Raw genomic sequence first — 21,971 nt, forward strand, 5'->3', positions numbered from 1 at the left:
ATTGTAAAGATTCAGAAATATTACTCAAATAATATTTTCATTCAAGGTTTATTTCATTAAAAATTATAATTAATTACTTAATCCCACAAACTAAACTTACAACAAATTTCAAATGAGTTAGAAATAAAGCAGATTCCATTAGAAATGACCAAACACGTTAGGCCCATTCTGGTATGCACCAGAGAACAATGTAATAAGCATTTACCAGAGTGTCTGGAAACCTAACAAGATGGAGGAAACAAACAGCACTGTTGGCAAGCGCCAAATCCGACAGAGGGAGCTGTTTTTGAGCCAAGATGGCTGCCGAAACAGGTAAGGAACCAACTACGTATTTGTTCAGTGCCTGAGCCGATTTAGTTTCTATCAGTGACGATTACTGTGAGGACCAAATGGAGAACAAATCATTGAATTTATGTCAAATTCTAGACTATATCGGCGACAGGAAACATCTTGTAGAAGGTGAAGCCGTTTTGGATGCTGGACACATTGTATTTTGTGGATTAAACTCTAATAACACCAAAGTTCATGTTGTTGCTTTAATGTTGCAATCTCAGATATTGGCATTTTAATACATCTCAATTACAGGGAGAATGCACTTGCAAAGCGGGGCTGTCTGGTTTTTGTAAACATGTGATAGCATGTTTATTGCACATTAACAGATGAGAAGTATCTAAATATTTTAAGCAGTATACACCATGTTCCAATATAAAAACATAGTTTTATCATAATAGTTAAAATTAGTGCCAATCTGAAGGATACCCTGCTGAGTCATTCAGCACTTATACAACATAGGTCAATCAAAAGTTTGTAGCACCCATTATGTTTTGTGTGTGTGTGTGTACAGTACATCTCATATATCCAAAACGGCTTCACCTTCTACAAGACAACGTTTCCTGTCGCCAATATAGTCTAGAATCTGACATAAATTCAATGATTTGTTCTTCATTTGGTTCTCGCAGTAGTTGTCACCAATAGAAACTGAATCGGCTCAGGCACTGAACAAACATGTGGTCAGTTCCTTACCTGTTTCGGCAGCCATCTTAGCTCAAAAACAGCGCCGTCTGTCGGATTTGGCGCTTGCCAATAAGCTTTCTGCCTATATATTTTGCACTCCTGACGGGAGACCTCTTGTGTAAAATAGTGAACTTTGTACTTACAAACAACAGAGTTACGACAAAGCTAATGTGACAAATTCGGTGAATTTTTCCTCTGGAATAAAGAAACAAAATATTTATATTGGTAGAATGTAATACTTCTTATGGTAATTCCATGAAAATAGTTTTTTTATTTTTTTCGAATGAAAATGAACTCAGTTAGAAGAAAGGCATAGATTAATACTGTAAGGAGGCTTTACTTTTATTTGTTTGTCTTTATTAATTATAAAAGAATTCCTAAGTTTTGATGGATATTTTATTTCCAATAAACAATAATGTCTATCACTGTCTCTGATAATACCTAAATACACTCAAACAAACCTTTACATATGCAGCCGTAATTTAATAGATAAATTCAAACGTCTGATAATACCATCTGGAGAACAGTGTAGCTGTGGCATTTCTGGGCAATGCACTCTTTATTGAGCAGATAATATCTGTAGAGTTTTTATCAGTATGTTATATTTGGATCAACTGGATATATCTTGTGGTAAACTTGTTCTTGGTTCTATTTTTCTTTTTTACTAATAAAAAGTAAGATGTGCAGCATGTTTGCATCTACCAAGAAGTCCAGCCTTGCACAAGCAAAAGGCATTAATCATTTTTCATTGGTCATTAAGCTGAAAAAATAATATATGGCCATCAAGTTAATACGTTTACATTGATTCTTTTATCAGTTTCCTTACTTCCTGTGTCGATGACAGCAAATCTTGCATGTACTTTCTTCTTACTTTCTTCTTTTGCAATAGACATTAAAGAGATTTTTAAATGTTTGCATTAATATTTTTATTTTAAACAAAAAACATACATTTTTATAAAATTAAAGTTTAATTGTATTATAAAAATGATCAAAAGAGATGTAGTATAGATGATTAACTTTTCTATAACTTCTAGTGGAATTTGTTAGCTAGATTTATGTACAGTACATGCATTTGTGGAATATATTTATGAAAAGCTGTATATTTTTGAATATTTTGAGTAATGTTATGAAAATGGCCTGTTTATTCTAATTTTTTCATGCTCTAATGGATTTTATACAAAAAATCATCCTCAAAAGCAACAGGAAATAAAATTATTTCTTTAAACTATGTTAATTGCATCTATATAAGTACATGTGTTTGTAACTACATTTTTGGAATTTCTACTGCAAAAGGGTGTTTTACCATAGTGCCATCTGATTTAGGCAGAGAGCATATATTGGCATTTACATACCTTTGTCAAAATGACTTTGGGTTAATACAGACAAGTAGTGAAAATGATGTTAGTAATATAATTGTGGAGACAACCATATTGCAATGTCAGAGCTCGTCATATTAGAAGCTTGATGAATGTGAAGTGCATCAGTTTCCACACTGATAAGCCTGTCGATGAATATCAAAATGCATTTTGGTACATTGCAATTCACTGATATCCTGTTTGATTGAAACTAGAATGTGTACGTTATCTCAGCATCTTTGTTACTTATTGGAAGCAATCAGTATAATGTTATTTGAGTTTTATTTATAGTGAAAATATATTTCAAGGTATAATTTTTAAAAAGATCATTTATAATACACAAAACACTGTTACTTTCATGTATATATATAACAACAACCAAGACTAAATCTTAGTAACAAAACCCTTTCAACCACCTTCAGGATTAGGGATTAGTAACCCTAAAATAAAACCGAAATGTTTTTGTTTAATCTCACACCATCTTAGGCATCTAACAAACTTATAAATGGTATTGAACACTTACCAGTATCAAATAGTAAATCATTGTATAAAATACTTGTATAATTTATAGTTTTAAACCTGTATTCTATTTTATTCTAAATACAGTTTTAATGTCTTAAAATTGAGGTAGTTTGTTTATTTGTTACTTTATGGTATCAAGTTTTGTTGATTTTTTTTTGAATGATATTAAGTCGTTCTGAAATATCTTGTGTCTTTATAGCTTCATTGTCATTGTTCAGTTTCAATGTTGAATGATCTTTGCATTATCTGAGTGTAAATGACAATTTCTATTAAAGCTATTTTCCACTTTTTTAATTTAAAAATAATAATGATGATGATGTAAATGAATGAAATAGTGCTTCTCTAATTTATTTCTCCAGGAAATCTGTTTTTACCTTGTGTGATGATACTTCATTGCTTTCATACATAATACATGTAGGGTGTCTGGAAACTTAAGGAGGATGCACACATGCAGTGCAGCAAGGAAAAGCAGCAGAATGACGTCACTTTTTCTCGCTGCAGAAGTCAATTTTGTGCCGCTTTTCTCGTGCCGCAAAAGTTGGTTGAATTCTATCTTTTGCAGCAAACACCACCAAGACATGTTTCTATCAGCCAATAACAGTTCTCTTGTAGTCACGTGAGAAAATACAATCACATGGTGTTTTAATAGCGGAAAGTTCAATGAGGTTAACCGAAGATAACTAACATCAGAATAAAGAGGAAAGGATAATAAATTTAACACAAACTCTACACAAATAATCATATATAATTTAATTCAAAGAACAAAACAACTGAATCTTACTTGAAATAGTATTCTTTATCAAGAGATCTTAATTGAGGAATAAGCCTATTTTGCACACCAGTTCCTTCTCGATCCAAGAAAATATCTCTAATCCAAAATCTTTGTTTAAATCTTCTAGCTAAATAAAGCAAGCCATACAAAACAAGATTTATAAACACGTGGATAGTGGCAGTTTCGGTATCATTTGTCATCTTGAATATTGAATGCATGTGCCAAAATGTTAGTGGATTGCCGCTTGTCTGGTTGTCTGGCACACGGTGAAGATGCATTTGTGACACTGGTTTTCCGTGATGTGCCGCATGTGTGCATCCTCCTTTACTGTGCAGTGGAAAAGATTTAAGTAAAGTTTTAATAAAAGTGAAGTTTTACATACAATACAGTATTGCAGTTTCTCCTGTGGGAAATGCCAGAAATGTTCCCCAGAGATCCAAAATTTGGGGAGCGAAGTTTGGACATCTAGTGGTCCAGATTTTGCTGGAGATTATGCACTAGGCAAAGAAGTCTTCCAAAAACTGTAGTCCAAAAACCAGAATATCTGTGAGTGAGTGGTGGCATTGTCTATCGTGTAGCAGAAATGCAAGATCTACGACCTATAGGTATATAACTGGAATGTCATTACAAATTTCTCGCTGCACAGTAACTTTTCAGACACCCTGTATAACATTGTCTTTATAGTGCATTGTTATTGTATAAATCTGTCTGTTAAATCTCTAATGATTTTTCATTAATTTTCAGTAATTGGAACAAGAATCCATGTCATTTATTTGTATACATGAAAAGTAGATGAGGAATTATCCACTTTTAAAGAGTTCTTGGTTTAATATGTTATCTGGAATGCATATTTACTCATTGTGAATGTGTTAATTGCCTACAAAAGTATATATATATATATATATGATTATTAATTTAAAATATTTTTAGTTACTGCTCTCGAGAATGTTATAAATAAATATAGGATACAGTTGTTACCATTTTGTTTAAGAGCAAATTTGAAAGCCATAATGCCGTGGAATAAGTTAGAGTGGCAAAATGTAGTAAATAAGAGTTGTATTAAAAATAAAATAGGTGTAATAGGGCTATAAACATTTCAGCATAACAACAAAATTAAACACAGCCAAACCTCGAAAAAATGCTTTGCAAAATAGCACCACTTGTGAACAGATCTTCCTCATAAATATTAAATAGAGAACCTTTTGATGTCCAGGTGTATGATTTTGCATTGCAAATGACATTATCATCACAAATTGAATCTGTTTGAAGCTTGCCCACCAGTGGCCAAGTGAATAAAACCACTAAATATTGGTTGCAGATTTGCACTTCACCAATGGCTGACCCCCTGGAGTTTTCCTGATTTTATCATGTGTCTTATACTTGAATAGGGGCCAGTTTTCTGTAGAAAGTCCTCTTGGGAGGCGTTCCTCCTTTGACAGATTGTCCATGTGTTGCATTATTCCATCAGTTCAGTTTTTTCAAGCTTTCAAACAACTTTTGCATTGATCCTATTATTCTATATAATTTTTATTCTGTGATGTATTTTGGGCCTAAAAAGATGGTGCTAAATCAGTTTGACTGCACATAATGAATGAAAGGGTATGCAGAGTACTTAAGATATTGTTTTCACTTAATCTCATGTTATGTTATTAAATATGAAATATAGTTTGTTCCATGTTCAAAAGAGTAAGCTGACTGCAAAAATTGACAAAACTTGGTTATTCTATAATACACAAACAGTAAAGTACTATTTTTAAGGTTACAAAAAAAACCTTCAGTATTTTATCCAGTTTCATTTAGAGAGGGAGTTGGTGTCGTATCCACAGTCCCAGGCCTGTATAGGGCTCATGGATACATCTCCATGGATGGGATCAAGACCAACTATTTATAATAAGATTTTAATTGTGACATCTAGAAAATATTTGTAACTTTAAGTGTATAAAGAGAAAAAATGGAATAAACCAAGAGCATTGTGTTAGATGATATAGGAAGATCCTCAAAGCTTATTCCCAGGGCCTGCAATTGTTTCCCATGTCCCCATTTTATCTATGTACAGTATATATCATACTCTCAACTTTTTAGAGTTTTCAAAAGCTGGATTATTAATAATGATGGATTTGTTTTTTTAAAAAATTATTTTATTATTTTTATTCTAATGCATAAAGAGTTATATTTCTTAGTATTGAAAATTACAGAAGATTTTTTTATCTTCTAGGGTACTTATTATCAAGTGGGTGATATTGTATCACTTGTGGATGAAGACGACGAAGTTTACTACGCACAGATTCGCGGACTCTTACAAGATCAGTATTGTGAAAAAAGTATTGTGATCACCTGGCTTATACCGACGCAGTCCAGTCCGAAAGATTATTTTAATCCTGCGACATATATTTTAGGTAGTACTTTTATTTATTTTATTAAATTAAATAAGATAAAATACACACACACACACACATATATATATATATATATAGAGTACAAAAAGAAAAGAGAATCTATTATAACTCTCAACTTGAGGCAGGTGTACTAATAATTGTCATAAAGTTGTAACAAAGATATATGGTGGAAAATATTTGCTATAATTAGCTAGAAAACAAAGTGTCATTTACCATAATAATCAAATGATGTAGCCAGGTTAGCCATCAAGCTATATCATTTGATTATATTCATATTTTTTCAATATATGTTAACCGGATACTAGTCTATCAAGAGGCGAAAAAGCCCATTCCCAACCAATGTACTATTTGTTTTTGAGGTCTGAACAATGGATCAGTTTGCATTATAATTACTTACATAGTGCAATTTTGTTAATTGTATTTCTTCTTAAATTAAGAATATAAAAATATATATGACTACAGACCAATACAAATTATTTGTAAAATATATTTTCTTCTAATTTACTATGTATGAAATGAATGTTTTCTATATTATTATCTCTCTATTATTAACCCAACAATCCCAAACCTTCTTTATTATTAAAATTATTCTTGTATTCAGAATAAATTGCTTTATTTTTCTGTCGACAGATTTTCACATCTGCTCCATAATTTCTGCTTTCTCGAAGCTTTAGCGATCCTATGACATCGAGGTCGACACCATCCGTATTATTGTAACATTTATCAGTAATGATTCCAGTACTTTCCATCTCATTAGAGAAAGAAAATAGTTTAAAGTAGTGATGTAACGAATATTCGGTTACTATTCGGTATTCGGCCTATTTTTCACTATTCGGCCGAATACCGAATACCTAAAAGCAGGAGTAATAAATAACAAAAACACAGTAAATTAATCATTTTGGTATTTAGATTTAATGTTATCGAGTTAGTGTTGTTTGTTTATATTTATTTATTACTTGTAACATGCACAAAATAAAAAAGAAAATAATATTAGTCACATGTATTCACAATTTATAATTACAAAGATCAGCAAAAGTACACGCATATCATTGGAGAATCCTCGCACATCTGAGGGTCTGACCCTGCCTATCCTTCTTTTTAAGCGCTCGTCTTTGCTTTTCCCTTTCTCTTTCCTCTATCGCTCTAATCCACGTATGCCTGTGCATACGTCATAATACGCGTTCACGATACTTTCAATTCGTCACTTTTCTGTCGTAGAGTTCCCATTTTACAATTACGTGACTCATAGCCTGGTGATAACGGAGAAAAAGGACAGATAGGATGTCGGTATAAGTCACAGTTATGATTTCACAGATTCGAGACAGCTTGATAGCCCGAACGGCCCCAGGCTTTCGCCCATGCACGTTAAGTGACTTTTATTACAAGCATTTAGCTTTCCGAAGTCTATGACAACAATTGTTTGGCATTGACGGCCGCGAATTTCGTGCCAATAAGCTGCCTCGACTTGTTTGATTATGTTATCAACTCAATTTCTTATTTATTTTCACATTTTCACTTCGCAATCCTTCTCTGTTCTTTTTCCGTTATTTACACGTGTAGGTCATTTCGTATCCACATTTGATATCATCATTTATCACATACTTCCATGACACTCTTGTCTGTCCGCTACAACTGCCAAGAATTAACGCGATTGGCGAAGCGTAGTGACAGCGGGCCAATAGAGAGCCTTGCCATAATGCGGTTTGCGCACCAATTTTCGTACGTGCGTTAATCAAGCCGAATAGTTTGGCCGAATATTCGGCTATTCGGCCACAATCCTGCCCGAATATTCGGTATTCGGCCTGAGGCCGAATATACTATTCGTTACAACACTAGTTTAAAGTCATCTTTTACTTTAAATGAAATCTACATTAAGGATCACATTTGGTATTATATTGTAATTTATAAACAAGCGTAAGTCAGATGATGCACTCACCACTCACCAAAGATAATTTCTCTTATTTGAGGCTGGGAGCATTTTAGTAGTTAGTTATTTTTTTTTTATTAATTGTTAGAAATTGTTATGTTTGATGTACACATATGGCTTTTGGCATTATTATGTTAAATTTTGGTGAACCAAACAAAACTAACAGCAAAACAAAGTACAGTAAGCCACTTTAGTCCCATTATTTATCTTGTTACAATATAGAACTCTGCTTGCAACAATATAGAATTGCTATGCTCCTGCTAGATGCATGAGCATAGCAAAAGCTTTTTCAGCACCTACTACAGAAACAAAAAACATTAACAGATTTTACATAAACTAACTGAACGGTGCGCATCTTTAATGATCCATAGTGTTGAGAGATTGAGTCATCATGTTTTAATCCTAAGGTGACCCTAAGGAACCGATTCGTCAACATCCGTAACTTATCGAATAGATAAGTGGAGGCAGTATTCCAAAGTTCTATAGCATACTTTGTCTGTGACCGAATAGTAGAGATATATAACTTTATTATTGAATGCAAGATACCAGTTTACACTATTGATATTACCAATGAAAGGAGCTAGTTTGGTACGTACTTTTGAAAGCAGTCTTTCCGTATTAGTGAATTGTCAACAGATAAACCGAGGTATAGGATAGTTAAGTTACGACTGCTTAAATAAAATTTAATATGTTTATTGTATTTAGAATTATAATATGCATGATATAGTTGGTGATGATTTAAGTAGTTTGACAAGTAGTGTAAGCCTAGATTTAATTCCACACACAGATTTCTGGAGGATGATATGATTTTCTCATCCTCTGGAATTATATCATCTGCATACATAACAAGGAAATAATTTTGAAAGTTTGTTTTTACATGTCATTGGTATAAACATTTAACAATAAGGACCCCAATATGGAGTCCTGATGCTCAGGGCTCCGTATTGCAGTATTACATGGGAAAATGTGTCATCGATTTTTAAAATACATAAACCTATAGTTTAGGTAAGATGAAAACTGATCCAATGTAAAAACGTGCACCTATGGGTAACTAGCTAGTTTGTGAATCAATTATGGTTAGTGGATGGGAATGCTTTAGACAAACTTAAAGGGAAACTTCCAACAATTTTACCTTCATCTAGGTTTTTGTATTGTGTAAATGATCCAGTCCTTTAGTCTCACACCATTGGGTCTCCCTTAGTCACATTATGTTCCCACGAAACAAGTCGACATTAGATACATGTCATAAAAAGGCATCGATTTAAACCGAGTAGTGTTGCAGATTTTTTTTTTGTACATTTCCCCTTTTTGCATTTGGTATTTCATTATTATTATTATTACAAATTTCTCGTATGCCCTTCACAGATAGGATCTTTGTCACTTGATTGTGATACCAATTCTTGACATTGATGGTACTTTTTCTGTTAACACTGCACTTGTTGGCTCTCCATTTTTCCTAAGTTATATAGGGTCAGTATTTAAATTTCTCATAAATTTGAATAAAAATACTCAAGTGTAAGATTAAATAGAGCAATTCATACCCTAAAATGGCCGTCTTATTTTTTCGAGCCCACCATTGGCAGCATGGACAAAACCACCAAATACCAGTCGCGGGTTTGATCCTCTTTGGTTACTTGTCAACTTTGAGTTTCTTGTGTTCTCTTCATCTAAACGGGTCCCGTTTCCTTTAAGAAGTCCTACCGGGAGGGATGGGGGGAGGCAGATCGTCATGTGTTTCGTTTCAATATTCCACCAGTCCAGTTTTTCAAAGTGTTTTGGAGTATTCCCCATTCGAAGCGTGCGTGCGCAGTTGCGTAGCATTCGCATTGTTTTAACATTTAAGGCCAATCGTTAGTACATACAAGCAATTGGGCTCTTATTGGTCGCTGTTCTAAAGACAAGTACTAACCATTCGCGATTCGCAGGTCCCGAAGAAGACATTCCAAGAAAGTTGGACTGCGCCGAATTCGTCTGCCACGCCCCCTCGGAATACTTCAAGTCGAGGAACAGCCCTTACCCCACGGTTCCCTTGAAACCCGAAAACTGCTTCATCTGGACTCGCATCGGACCTCAGATCAAGCCACTGCCCACCAAGGAAGAAGTCTTTGGTTCTTCGTGAGAACCTCCGTTCTGTATCATCTGTTTTAATATTAAATAAATAAATAATTCCCGATATAACGATTTTGTTTCTGCCAGCAAGAAATCGCGCCCGGAATTTCTTCCGAGAATTCCGCGCCGGTCCGGGAATGTCAACTGGGAAGATCGTCGCGACACCTGCCGGCGTTAATTGAAAACGGCGCCGGCACTGTTCTCGTTTCGGTTTTCTCGTCCGGGTCTTCGACTTATTTGTAAAATCCGAAGGTTGCCCCGTCGGCGGGGGTACGTGGGCGCGGGTCGTCGAACGCCAGGATGTTCTACCCCCCCGTTTCCGTGGAAGAAAATGGTCGAACACGCCTTTGGCAATTAAATAAACGTCGAATAAATTTGCGGAAGAGTCAACGTAGGTGGTCGAGAGGCCCATCGCGTTTTAACACCGCTTCCGCTTGTAAAAGGAGGGGTGGTCTTCCGCTCTGCACACCTGTCGGATTCGAAACGCCGAACGTCTTGACGCGATATCGCTTTCATATTCGTTCGCGATTTTCTCCTTTAATATTGCTGTATTGTGCGGTGGGGTGGCTAATAGGCCAGGGAAATCTCCCGCTATTTCCCCAAAAGCCACATTCGTATGCAATTTCGTCCGGGCGTTTCGTATTTGGCGCCTATAAATCACGCGGCGGGCACGACTACGTGTCTAGACGCCCCCTATCGAGCCGCGGTGGAACTAGACGCCTGGGGGTTCAGGCGTAAAACCGGTCCGATGCCGAATTTCCCGACTTCCGGGGGACGAGCGGAAGGGGCGGAGCATCCCTCCGCCCGTTTCCGGTAAAAGCCACGGGTATCTATTCCGCCGGGCGTCCTCGACCCGCTCTCCCACGCGCCGGGACCGGTTCGGCCGCGACGATCCCCCCGGCCGTCCGGAGCGCGTGCGCCGCGGCGTCGAGAGAACTCTCCGCTTCGTCGGCGGCGCGCGAAGCGTAACCCGGTCGAGGACGAGAATTCTCGTTTTCGACCGGTCCGACGGGTAGGGAGGGGGCGTCCCGTCGGCGGATCGGGGTCGATCCGCGCCGCGACCTACTTACATTGCGTCTTCGGTTTCGGCTCGGCATGGAGCGTCTGTTGCTGTGCCTGCTGGTGAGTACCCGCGTCGTCCGTCGGCGCCCCTCGGCCGTCCCTCTAAACGTAGCTTTACCTTTCAGGTGTCGTGGATTATCCGGCGCTCGACGGCCACCCTCAACACTCTAGGTAAGTCCCTTGTTTTGGTTCTCTCTCCCTTCTTTCCGCCCGACTCGACGGCCGACGGATTTCGCACCCGCTCCGTTTTTCCTCTCGCCTCTCTCGTCGCGTCGCGTCGCGCCGTTTCCGGAGCCAGAATTCGCAAATCTCTGCTTTAGTTTGGCTTTCTGGATTTGTCCCGAGACTAGAAACGGGCGAATTCGGCACCTTCGCGAGCTCGGGCGACAACGCGATGAGATTCGGGATTGACGTACAGGAAAGGCTCCGTTCCTTGGCGGAACGGTCGAGAGGGGAGAAAGTGAGCGCGCGACGCGTCGGAAGCAGTCGGTGGAGGGAGAGACGATATTCGGCGCGCTTTTCCCGGTAAATGAATTGCCTCCATTTATTTTATTTTTCAGATGCGGCTAAGGTGGAGGACGTTTCTGTGGTGTGTCGGAGCGGCGACATCCGCGTGTCCATCGCCACCGACCGCGACTTCAACGGCATGGTCTACCCCCGTGGACTGGCGGAGAACTCCTCCTGTTTGACGGAATACTCGCACGCGGGCCCTAGAGTGGAGTACCGACTGCCCCTGCATTCCTGCAACACTATGAGCTCGGATTCGGTTAGTATCTCCCCCTTTCCTTCCGTTCTCTTTCTCTTTCCGTTCCTCATCCCGTCTCGCACGTTTCCAGGGCGACGGCGTGGAGTACTTCAATACCATCGTGGTCCAGCCTCACCCGAAACTTGTCACCGGCCTGGGAAAGGGCTTTCACGTCCGATGCAAGTACGAAAACCGGAAGGAAACTCTGGGCTGGCAGCGGGAAGTGGGGTGAGTACGAGCTGCGCGTGAATCCCTTTCTTGGTGGCGCCTAGATACGCGCAAACGTCATCGAGAGTGGGGGGGTCGCGTCGACGGGCGGAGGCGTCAAGTGTCCTTATCGGGAGATGGCGGCGCCGTTGCTAAGCGACGCGGCGGCGCGTGGGTTTCCGCCACCTTCAGGTGGGTTCTTACCTAAAATGGAAAGGTGACGGGTGGGAGGTCTTCCTTCCAGTCGGGTCCGATCCGGGTCTCGGCCCTCGACGGAAGGGAGGGGGCGAAACCGGAAGGGAAAAGCCACGCGGTGGAAAAACGCGAGAAATGCTTGGAGGTCGAGTGTGAACTTTCCGTTTCGAAAACAGGTAAAAACCCTTTGGATGGTGGGCGAGTGGTGTGGGAAGGCGGGTTTGCGACAGGGTTTCCGGGAGAAATACCGGTCGGGGTAGTTTAAAGAAATAGGTGGGCGTCGGGACGCGATCATCCATTACTATACTTGGATTGAACCGGGGGCGCGCGCTTCTCCGAACCCCTCGATCTTTTTTTACATTCTGTTCTGGTGTCTGGAAATTAAACTATAAATCCTCCAGATACTAGAACAGAATACGGTTCAAACTCCATCAACCGAGTTAATGATTGAGGGGAGGGTATGCCCTAATGATCTAAACCAAGAATAACACAGTTCTCATATAAGTTGTATGGCACCGTATTTAACAATACAAACGACAGGGACCCACAGTTCACATTCTCTACGAAATTAATCCTGTTCGGTGTTACTAAATTTCAATTTTCAAAATATCTCTCAATACTGAGACCCCTGTTGATCGAGTTTCCTCGGTCCTGATCTCTGGATGAAGTTTTTCGGAGATCAGGACCGAATATGGTCTTCGTCTTTACTCTCGTATTTAAGGTGAACTTAAAGGAAAATTAGCAGTGTAAAGCGCCACCGGTATCAACCGAATTTAACTTGTAGGGAAAAAATTGGGAAGAGGAGAAATTTAATGAAAACCCAAAAGTTCTGCCATTATCACCACTTTACGTCATTATTACGTCACATATTACGATTTATCCAAAAGTAAAAAGTATAAACGAACACCGCCGATTAAAGTGCTATATACAATCAATATAGAACCTATAAATCTCGATCTTAACCCAAAGTTTGACCACAGGGTGAGCACTTTGTACGTCTCTAAGAAACATTTCACACCGAAAAATGGCCCCACCATTGGCTCAATGGATGAAACCACCGAACACTATTAGAGTTGGTCGCGGGCTCGTGCCTCAACAACGGGCTAGCCGAGTTTCCCGGGGTTTACTTCACGTTTCTAACACCTAAATAGGAGTCAAGTTTCCCATAGAAAGTCCTCCCGACAAGCACTCCCTTGGCTCTTCATGTTTCTAACATCTAAATAGGATCCAATTTCCCATGGGAAGTCCTCCCGGGATGCAACCCCCTCTTGACAGATTGCCCGTATATTGCGTTGCTTTATTCTATCAATCTATCCTCTGAATTCTGGTTCGATGCACTTCGAGTATCTCTACGAATGGAAGTGTCTCGGGTCCGTCGATCCTCCTCCATGATACTTGATTGATACTTTACACCAGGGAAATATCGTTAAGTCCAGAAAGTTCGTTCCTCGTTGTATTTTTGACACTTTCGTGTGTCTAATTAGTAATGAATAATTTTATTAGTAAGGGAGCGTCAAGCGACTTAATAAAGCGCGCGACGTTCGTCGACCCCGAGTTGGAGAAGGGCGAGGAAGACACTCCCTCCCCCTTCCGGTTATTAGGGAATTAGATGCGCCGTTCGCTTCTTCCCGCGTCGTCGGACCGTCAAGGGGTCCGTCTCGCGCTCGCCTCTTTTAATGTCTTTGTATTTTTACCCGCAGGACCCCCGATCCAATCTCCTTGGCCGGATCGGGCGCCCTTCCGGTGTGCGGCATGAAGATCTTCCGAGGGCAGTCGGAGGAGAAGGTGGCCGATCGCGCCAAAATAGGAGACAGATTGACTCTGGTGGTGTCCCTCCCACCCCAAGGTGAGTGCCTCTTTCTCTTCCTCTAATTCGGGATGCCTCGTCTCGAATATGTGAGCAGCGACGCGAACTCGCTCGGTGAATAGTCCCACGCGAAGACTAGGGCGTCGCGTCGCGTCAACCTTCGCGCCGCGATGATTATCGTCAGGGCACCACTAAACATTCGCTAGACGAACGACGATATAAGCGGGTCGTTCTCTTCACGTTTCCGGCATTGGCATCCGCAAAAAAATTGCCGTTTTCGGCGGAGGAAACTGAAAGAAGAGTCAAGCGACGATTTCTCCCTCCAAGCGACTTTGCGATTTTATGCCACGATTCCTCGGAGGGAGAAATCGTCACGTGATTCTTCAGTTAACGGAAAAATGTCTCCCTCGGGGTCTTCTAACGGTCTCTTGGCTAATTAAATATTAATTACGAACAGTTCGCGGAGTGAAGCGTGGTGAGTTTTTAACCTCTTCCAGAAACAAAAGAAAACAATCAGCTAGAAAATTAAACACAGCAGCAAAAGGAGAAACGCTTTGCACCCTAAATTTCATTTAAATTTGGGTAGAATAATCCTTTGTATCGTCACATTGCGATCGGTGCTCCTTCTAACTCAGGGCAGATGTGTCACAACGCCTAGAAGCGATTGAATTATTTAGGGGACTCCAGGTGTTCCGAGAAGATGTGGCGACATCAAACTGACCGAGACAGGTGGGAGAGCCGAAGGCAGCTGCGCAGTTTAGAGGAAAGATGATGACGACATACGGATAATCCCGATGTAGGAGACAAGACACGTTTAACCCTATGAAGCAACTGTACAGCGAGTCCTTGCCTAAGTACAGTTCAGTGTACAGTCCACAGTGCATTTTATATAATTTTTTAATCCATTAATAAAAATATTGGTTTCAAATTCGGCATGGGCTAATTGATGAAGTATACACGCGTAATTCTTATCAAAATACCCAACACTACATGTTGTAATTGCTTGTGTTTTCACGTCTTGAGAAATTGTGGACTCCCCACTCACTGTAGGATGAAATCTTTCTGTGATGTCTCAGTTGTTAGAAAGGTGACGGTCGGTAGTTTTAACTTGTGTATCAGACGTTTAAGTTTGGTCCGTAACATTTTTTTTTCTTTATAGAAAAGTATACAAGCTTCTGGCAGCACAAATCTTTAGTTTTATATGAGGTCCTTTGTCTCCTTTTTCGCTCTGCCTTCTTTAAATTATATACTAAAACCTCACCTGTATTTACCTGTTTATTTTCCCAAGCGAAGAACATTATACAGCACTTCGTTCTTAAGTAAAGTACACAATACCTAGCCAGGTACTTGTCAAGTACTCGGTGACTAACCCTGTCACTGTACAATATACTTCGCACGAACTACGAGTAACGTATACACTGTATACCTGGTAAGTGCTTCGTGACTCCTACACCGCTACTACTATTGCGTAATTGCTAGTTTATAACGTCCTGGCACAGAATGGTAATCCTAACACCCCAATATAACGATTTGTCATCGTTTCTACTTTACATAAATAGACCTCCCTTAATTAGGTCCGAATGCCCGACTGGACAGCAAGATCTTTCCGTTTTCTACAAGTATTTCACGATGAAATCTACGTCATCTCAATGTCGTTATTTCGGGAGGTGGTCTTCGAATAAATTCAACAACTTTTACGCGATTTCTTCTCGTTTCGAGCGAGAAGGATCGGTTTAATTGAAGACGGGTGTGTCTTTCTTTTCAGACGAATACGGGATGAAGGTGACCAACTGCGTCGTCAGAGACGGACTAGAACGTGCGGAGCAACCTCTCGTCAACAACGAAGGGTAAGAACGAGGTCGTCGCGCGCGCTTTCCCCCTCTCCTCCCATTTCGTGACCTCATTTTTCTTCTGTGCAGGTGTCCCGTAGACGAAGAGTTGATGGGGGCCTTCCACTACGATGGGAATCTAACGAGGGCTTCCGTGACATTTCCGGCTCACAAGTTTCCCTACACCCCCTCCGTCTATTATCAATGCAACGTCAAGCTCTGCCACAAGAAGACCGGGGGATGCCGCCAGCTGGTGAGTCCGTCTTTCTCTAATCCTTCCCCAACATCCTAAAATTCGGCGACGTTTGCCATAGACTAGACGCGAGCAGGCATGAGCTTAACAATTGAATTTCCCATCGGGCAGCCCCCGAATTGCGACGAGGACCAGGTGTTCGGTAGGAGCAGGCGGAGCGCCGATCGGATCGAAGAGACCGGAAGTCTTCGCGAGCTGATCCGGGAACAGGAAGACCCCAAATACCTGAACGTTGAAGTGTATTCGGGTCTGTACGTGGACGAGGACACTGACAGCCAAAAGGAGGCGGGTAAGTGTCATTTTAATTTGATTTATTTTCGAAATGTCTCCGCTCCCTCTGACGTCACTTCCTTCTATAGAAGAGGAAGAGGAGAAGGCACGACCCCTGACCGACGAGGACGACTTCTGCGTCTCCACCCGCAAGTTTGCCATCGGGATCGCTATCGCCGGGGTGCTTCTGGTGTTGGCCGTGTTGTTGCTGGTGGCCTGCATCCTCCACCGCCGCCGGAGGAGGAAGGGTACCAGCACAGCCGGCAGCTCCATCTACTCCGGGCCCTACTCCAACCGCGCTTTTGGCCGCGACTGAAGCGCCCTGTCGGACGTCCACTCCCCCTAATTTATCGACTCTTGGGACTTCCGGAACCGACCCACTAACGACGACGAAAAAGGGACCGACGAAAGGCCTCGGTGGAAGCCACTAACTTCCGGAGAAGGGCGGACGAGGCCCCGCTCTTCGCAGCTCTAGTCACCGAAAGGAGAGCCCTCCGGCAGCTACGCGGTGGAGGATCGCTTCTCGGCGATCGGAGGCGGTGGCGGGGCCCCTCCTCCCCTCCGCCCTCCCCTCGCCGCTAACCCGCATTGTACAGTTTTTTAACACCAATAAAAGTTACGTGGTTCTTATCTTTTTTATTAGATCGGAATATTTTCGTTTATGAGTACGCGTAACACGCGCATAAATATATATACACAAACATTGGGCGACCCATTCGTAACCCCTTATTGTGTACCTAGATTTCAGAAATGCCCACACGACGGCGCTGTTGCATCGTACGCGGCGGCGTTGCTGCGTTACGTAGATATGTGACGCAGCAGTGCCGCCATGTGATCTTCGCATCATAACAAAAATAAGACTGGTCGAGCTCGCGCTCATCTATACGTCGTTACGTGTAAAGATCTGTCGCATTCTAGAGAACGAGGACAAAACACGTGACGTATCTTCAAGCTATTCTAAACATCCAGACAATATTTGTATTACGTATTCGGGTTGACCTCGTTATTATGTAGAACGGGTCAGCGGAATCGCCATTTTGTAAACCAGCGATAAATCCGAATTTCCCCCGCACAGGAGGGAAAACAAATGCCGAATTCAACGCGGGTTCTAATCTTGTAATATAATCAAGATGGGTTGATAATAATAATAAGTAACTTATACAAGTAAGTTAATTCTCCATTATAATGAGAATTAACTTACTTGCCTGAGCAACGCCGGGCTCAACTGCTAGTCGAGCAATATTTTAAAGTAATTCAAAAATAACTCTAAACGACAAAAGAAAACAAAGCGCTACGGGCGATAAACACGAGAGGGCTGAAACAAATGCTTTTGTTACTCGCCTATTACGGTGCTTTATTATTAATTCCCCACCGGAAAAGACCCGATCGATTAGCGCGTGCACCGGAAAGGGATATTAAAGCGCGGTTTGTTACGACACTACGTGGCGTGACAAATTCACGGGTTAAAGAACTGAGGAGGAATCGGTCGAAGATCTCTCGTAAGAGGAGGGGGAAATTTTAAACGTGCTCGCACCCGCACTTTCTCTTAAAGATTTTTTTTCTTTTTTAACTCTCCGCCCTGTGGGCACTAAAGGGGCCTCTTTTAGCAAGCCCATTGTGGATTCGGCCATGCCCATAACGGGACGGCCGGGTGGTGAGGGACGGTGTCTGACGTATCCGGACGGACCACCTCCCGAAAAATTCCCGGGTACTTATCGACCCGTCCGGATTCGAACCCGAGTCCCACAGAGCGGTAGCAGTTTCTATAACGAAGTATTACGAAACGCTAATACTATAGATTTTCTATGAGAGGACGACCAAGCCTTTCGTGTGACGATACAACGGTTGTTTCGTCATCACAAACGGATTTTGTGAAAGAGCATGAGCAAGACGATTCTAGTATCTCGTGGTCCGAAAGGCAGAATGAGATACGCTTTAACAATAACTCGACACATTAATTAAAGAAATATTTCATGTCGAATACTCGTGACGTTATATATCCGTTCTTCAGTTTAATTACGCAATTCGGGACTGCCTGTATCGAAGATGTAGTGTTCGATAGGGCGTAAAAGCGGGGTCAAATACGGCGCTCGAAAGCGCGTATCCGAAGTGATTACGTAATATCGGGGTAGGGTCGGTCAGAACTGGAAAGACCACGTTTAATTTTTCCGGAGGTATCCGCCATTATTCAAATGACGTAATCGTAACGACTGACTTTTATTAATATTTATAACCCTAACCGAAGCATTAATATATCCTTTTATGTAATAATTCACTTCGTGTCGTTTGACTAGTTTATAACTTTAGAATTCCGTCGTGTGGCGCCATGATCGGCATAGACGATCGTGGCTCCACACGACATGTGGCGCTGTTATCATGATGATTATGATAATGTTTTTTCTTTTTAAATCTCGAAATTCAAGTATTTAATTAAAAATAATAACCGGTATTGTTAACGCTGTTTACGGTCGATTTCCAGTTATTCACGTTTTCAACTTTGGTATTAACGTGAATCATTCGGTGTCTATGACAGAAAAACTGGATATTATTATAAACGCATCAGATGTAAATGGAAGACGAAAACGTATGATTGTATTTTATTCATAAATATTAATAATAAATATAAATTGAATTCTGTATTCAACGACACAAAGGTCTTCGTTACGTAATTGCGAATACTGTAAATAAATATCTTGAATTCGAAATTATATTAGGAATTGACGCTAGAGGCGCCCTAATCGGTAGTTTCAGTTTATGGCTACTAAAAAAACCTCTACTATTTATCTTTTAACGATCGTTAGGCCGATTTATTTATTATATTTTTTTTGCAATAAAAATACAGAATAAATTCTAAGATAATCTATTCTAAAAGCTATTACAGAGAAACCGAGAGAACACGTTTGATATAATTAAGAAAGAATTGATAACGTATTGCAAGAAAGTATTACAAGACGAGAACCAGTATCTGTTTCATATTTAGAATGATTGAAAAACTTGTCGCTATAAACTTGAAACTAGTTTAAATAACACACGACGTTTATAGCTCCAAAACATGTTTTTTTGCTGTAATTGTTTGTCACTTTTGTGTTCTTAATTTGATTATGCTACGCCCTGTCTTTTTCACCATACTGTTTGAAAAATATGACGTTTCGATGACGTTCGCAAACTAGCGTTCTAATTGGCTACTGTCGCGCGCAGAAACAAAATTCAAATGTTCGGTGACTGACTCAAAAGTTAAACTATTTGAATAATAATTATAAATACTTTTTAAACTCTTTCCACACTTTGGCACTAAGAGGGCCTTTTTTTGGCAAGTCCATTATGGCTTTGGCTGGGCCCACCCCGATAAATTCCGGGGTTTTTTGACCCGTCTGGATTTGATCCCGAATCCTCCGGAGTGGCAGGTTGCTGACTTAAATGCTTGTCCATCGACACTGAAGGGTTCTATAATACTTTTGTGAAAGATCTGCTTACAAGTATTCATTAGCAATGGCTAGGAACTTGTAACCTTAATAACAAAAACTAATAATGATGATTTTGAGAAAATCGTGAATCAGAGACCCGTATCCTCAATATTGATTGTATTAAAAGTTTTAGAAGCGAGACTGCGATTCCAGATTTCACCAATTATTAGCAAATCTGTGGCATTAGAGAATGACCTATACATTCAAATACTTTCCTACAAGATAACAGATCAAAACTATGCCCTTTGTTGCTTTCTATGAATTGATCTGTATGCAGCTTTCAATAATATTGGTCATATATACCCATGGATTATCAACAGATTACGGATTACCAAAGTAGGGTAAAATTTTCTAAAATAGATAATGTCATGTTATCAAAATACTACTAGCCAAATAACTCAACAACAACAGCCTCATTGATGGCTGCAGGGCCAGCTTGATGGGTGAGGTTAACAGGCAGGTGACTGCCTCGAGTGGCAAAAAGAGAATAAATAAATAAGCTGAATACAAATAAATGTGTTTTAAAGTTTATGAATAGTTCATACAAGAGTGCCAGAACTAAAAGTGTTAGCAATCTTTCTGGAAATAGAAGCAGCAAAAATCTGCTTTGTCTCGGGTGCAAGTTACCATCAAGCCAATGCTGGAAAGCCATTACCCAAATGGTTCGGTATGGCAAGGACTCTCACAATCAGTATTCCTATTTTCAATAAGTTTCTGATAAATAACTAATTGTCAGTGAATTAAAAGATACTAACTCCCAAACAACCCTGTGAATGAAATCATATATATTAATAAACACTGATGATGTGAAACTCATCCTAGTAGACATAGATGGCATTAAGATGGTTAAACTGATTATCGACAAATTTAAAGAGGTTCCCAGAATATCGGAAAACATAAAGGATTGTGGATAGAAGCATGGACAAATTGTTGCCAAATAGTTTGAAAAAAAGAAGAGTAAAACAAATACATAGATAAAACATGAAAAGCACCAAACCAATAATAGAAACATTTCTGTCATTCCATAAGAACAGCAGAAATGTTTCTATTACAAGGAAAGTCAAAAATTCTACATCTCTTCTGGTACCTGCTACACTCCCAACCTCTTGATATTTGATCAATGCTCCTTGGGCATTTTGATAAAATTACAAAATCTACACCATGTTTGTCTGGGAATGAAAACATGAACTGACAAGATTGATTATCTTATTTAACATTGATAACACAGGAAAACTCATTGAAATATCTATGATCTAATTCTTTGCACTAATGCTCTCATAAACCTTCATAAATATGGTATATGGGCAGGTGTTGCAATGAGGAAAATAAACAATGATGATAAAATGAAAATTATTTTAAAATCCTAAATATATGACTGTAAAAAGCAAATTAATTGATAGGTGAAAATCTGAATTGCGTGTCACCTGTAAATTTCCACCTGGCATAACCTAAATAAAAATGCTTTTTACCCCGTTGTACAGTACATATGCAATTCAATTTATTCATGATTAAGAAGTTTAAAATAAAATAAAGCTGGATGGCTGAAAAGGCATCAGCTTACTGCTTTGGGGAATGTGGGATTGAATCTGGGTAGAGAACCCTAGGAATTTTTCATGAGTGGTCTGTTGACATCCATCTTGGGGCTTGCTGAACTCACAATGGTTGCAGAGAAAGGCCCTCTTAGTGTCAACATGACAGAGTCAAATTTAAATGCTATTTAATTAGGAATTCTTGTGTGTTTTGTTTTTAATTTAATTGTTTTGACTTTGGTTAGTTTGAAAAATGCATTAACCAATATTTTTCAACTTTCAACTTTTATTGTACAAATGATAGTTCTCAGACAAACTGTTCTTGGGATGCTGAAAACCAACTTTATCTGTGTCCCGACACATTCTTAAAAGTGGAAAAATGGGCCAAAACTCAGCTTCTCTTCCTCCCGACAAGAAAAAGTCGGTTTGGACAACTTCTTTCTGATGGAAAATTTGACGGGACTTTACTTACCCCACACCTACAGGGCATCACATCATTGTTTTCCTTTCTTCTG

The 21,971-nt window shown here is 40.0% G+C and overlaps 2 protein-coding genes across 2 annotated transcripts; both read left to right on the plus strand.

The window, feature by feature from the left end:
- Positions 1–296: 296 nt before the first annotated feature.
- LOC111641872 (GATA zinc finger domain-containing protein 1-like) lies at positions 297–10,164 on the plus strand. Its single transcript, XM_023388125.1, is given in 3 exon segments — positions 297–312; positions 5,844–6,059; positions 9,912–10,164. Coding segments are annotated over 3 exon segments (426 nt in total). The 3' UTR covers positions 10,106–10,164.
- A 901-nt stretch (positions 10,165–11,065) lies between these two features.
- On the plus strand, positions 11,066–17,105 carry LOC111641874. The gene is made up of 9 exons (XM_023388127.1): positions 11,066–11,217; positions 11,283–11,328; positions 11,718–11,923; positions 11,994–12,130; positions 14,005–14,150; positions 15,877–15,958; positions 16,031–16,193; positions 16,305–16,482; positions 16,553–17,105. Exons 1-9 carry the CDS (start codon positions 11,191–11,193, stop codon positions 16,777–16,779), a joined length of 1,212 nt encoding a protein of 403 aa, XP_023243895.1. The 5' UTR covers positions 11,066–11,190; the 3' UTR covers positions 16,780–17,105.
- Positions 17,106–21,971: the final 4,866 nt, after the last annotated feature.

This window comes from Centruroides sculpturatus, unplaced genomic scaffold (assembly GCF_000671375.1).
Source record: "Centruroides sculpturatus isolate CEXI.00-Female unplaced genomic scaffold, Cexi_2.0 scaffold1623, whole genome shotgun sequence".
Classification (NCBI taxonomy): domain Eukaryota; kingdom Metazoa; phylum Arthropoda; class Arachnida; order Scorpiones; family Buthidae; genus Centruroides; species Centruroides sculpturatus.